This window comes from Salvelinus sp. IW2-2015, unplaced genomic scaffold (assembly GCF_002910315.2).
Source record: "Salvelinus sp. IW2-2015 unplaced genomic scaffold, ASM291031v2 Un_scaffold4725, whole genome shotgun sequence".
Taxonomy (NCBI): Eukaryota; Metazoa; Chordata; class Actinopteri; order Salmoniformes; family Salmonidae; genus Salvelinus; species Salvelinus sp. IW2-2015.
Window position 1 is genome coordinate 1669 of NW_019945994.1, and position 2764 is coordinate 4432.

Sequence of the window (2764 nt, forward strand, 5' to 3'; positions counted from 1 at the left end):
TACTTTCAGAATGCACTGTACTARGACTGACATGTGGTTGTCTCACCTAGCTACAGTATCTTAAACCCAATTAACTGTAAGTCACTCTGGATAAGAGCATCTGCTAAATGACTAAAATGTAAATCTATGACAGAAAATTATGAATGTATTTAAATGAAAGGTGAAAGTATTTTTCCGTTTGGCAGACCTTGGTGGGTGTGGTTAAGTGTATAGGAGGTGTGGTTACCCGAGTGGGTGGGTTATACTGTAGGGGGCTGGGTTACCTGAGTAGGTGGTGGAAGAAGCGTCGGGCGTACTTGCTGATTGGCCCTCTGTATTCTAGAACCACCGAGTCAGAGAGGGGGCGGGGCGGAGCGTAGAACACACCCAGAGCTGCCTCCAACTGGGCTGCAGACAGGAAATAAACATTCATTTGATTGGTTTACTGATTGACTGGTTGATTGATTGATTGACTGACTGACTGGTAGSTTGATTAATAGATTGATTAATGCATTGATTTAATAATTTGATGGTTAACTATACTTGGTTGACTGACTGATMCATTAGTCAATGGATTGATTGATTGATTGATTAATTGATTTACAGTTTGCTGGACTGATTAGTTGATTGACTAAGGCTACATTTACACAGGCAGCCCAATTCTGATCATGTTTCACTAATTGGTCTTTTGACCAATAATTAGGCAGATGACCAGAATTGGGCTGCCTGTGTAAACGCAGRCTAAGTGACAGACTGATGAATGTARTGCCCCGGTCTCACCCTCTCTGGTCTGGTCCAGCTCTAGCCTCAGCAGGTAGTCTGTGACAGAGGTCACTGCCCGGTAGCACTCCGTTCCCATAGTGCTCCACTCCATGGCTCCCAGAATTCCTAGAGCCTGGTCCACCTGGCCACAGCGTAACCTCTGTTGCAACAGCTCTCCCGGACCCAGCTGACCCCCTGACAGAGCACCTGAAGAGGGAAGAGAGGGAGGAGATGGATGAGGGGAGAAGGTAAAGGACACTGGACGTCACTACTGGACAGGCTACACTACACACTTTATTTACAAAACATTTGATTTTAACGACTAGCTCTAGAGCAGTGGTCACCAACCTTTTCTAAGTCCAGATCAGTTTCGCAGTCCAAAAGCAAGCTGAGATCTACGTTATCACAGCYTGTTGGCTATACGCCTGGCCTGACAATATTATTATTCTCAGATCATATGATATTTAAAAACTGGTGTAGCACTTGCAAGGCAGAGCTGACCACAAATTGAAATAATGATATATTTTATTTTACTGGAATGACCTGCATCTGATGGTCATGGTGCTTTGAAGACAACCAGGAACTCAGACAAATACGAGGTTAAATCATGATGTCAGTGATCTTGAGGTCGGAAAGTCCGAGCTCTAGGAAGAGGCCAGAGTTTCAGAGTTGGATATCGTTTTTTTCTCGAGTTCCCAGTTGTTTTGAACGCGGCATTAGTCTCAGCGGAGGGAGAGAGCAGCAGAGGGTCTCACGGTCCCTGATCTCTCCTTCCTTTCCTCCGGTGAGACTGACCAGAGAGAAGAGACACTGTCTTCCACCTGATGGCAAAACTCAAGTCGCACCGCTTCTGCCTCATGGACAAATTCATGATGTTCTTATGACCAGAGAAAGTGAAATATTCCTCGACATTAAAATAGACAACGAGCTGCTAATAATAATTAAAACGCAAGGCTAGCGATACACTTGGTTACTCATTCAATGCAGCACCAGTGGAAGTAGGGAGAAGCGCGTTTTATGTGTTGTAATAGTGTTGAATAAAACCAGTGTTGACAGGACTGAATAAAACCACTGTTGACAGTACTGAATAAAACCACTGTTGACAGTACTGAATAAAACCAGTGTTGACAGTACTGAATAAAACCAGTGTTGACAGGACTGAATAAAACCAGTGTTGACAGTACTGAATAAAACCACTGTTGACAGTACTGAATAAAAACATGAATTCACTCATAAAAACAGCAGCTTTTTTGCTGTATTCTTTGACAGTCTCTCTCTGGTCAAGGTTTTAAAAGTTATGAAATCTCATGTAGGCTAGTAGCCAATCAAACTTTGCTGTGGCCTTGGTTGTGGAAGCTGTAGGTACGGTGATTTGAGCTATCCGATTGGCCAGCGCAGGAGGCGGACTGATTTAGCCACAGATATCCCCGTCTGCTGGGTGAAGTTGGTCTTTTCAGAAAATATAATGGCTCAAAAATTGAATACTTTGCTTGACCGGTGCGCAGGGCTTATGAATCAAGGTTAAGTTTACATACACTTAGGTTGGAGTCATTAAAACTCGTTTTCAACCACTCCACAAATTTCTTGTTAAAAACTAAACATTTTTGGCAAGTCGGTTAGGACATCTACTTGTGCATAAACAAGTATTATTCCAGCAATTTTTACAGTACAGATTATTTCACTTATAATTCACTGTACCATCCCAGTGGGTCAGATTTGCATACACTAAGTTGACTGTGCCTTTAAACAGCTTGGAAAATTCCAGAAGTGACATCATTTGATCGCAATTGGAGTGACTGTGGATGTTTTCAAGGCCTACCTTCAAACTCATGCCTCTTTGCTTGCATCAATGGAAAATCAAAGAAATCAGCCAACTCAGAAAAAAATGTGTAGATCTCCCAAGTCTGGTTCATCCTGGGGAGCAATTTCCAAAGCCTGAAGTACCACGTTCATCTGTACAAACAATAGTACGCAAGTATAAACACCATGGGACCACGCAGCGTCCAGTAGGCAGTAGGTGCAC

General features: G+C 43.0%; 1 protein-coding gene across 1 annotated transcript in view; it reads right to left on the reverse strand.

Annotated features, from left to right (window-relative positions):
* Nucleotides 1-263: 263 nt before the first annotated feature.
* wdpcp (WD repeat containing planar cell polarity effector) overlaps nt 264-2764 on the reverse strand; it is a gene marked incomplete at both ends in the record, with an annotated part of 10425 nt that continues 7924 nt past the window's right edge. The window contains 2 exons of the mRNA XM_024144087.2: nt 264-387; nt 760-999. Of these exons, the coding sequence (XP_023999855.2) occupies nt 264-387; nt 760-999 (364 nt within the window). The remainder of the gene's footprint in view (nt 388-759; nt 1000-2764) is intronic.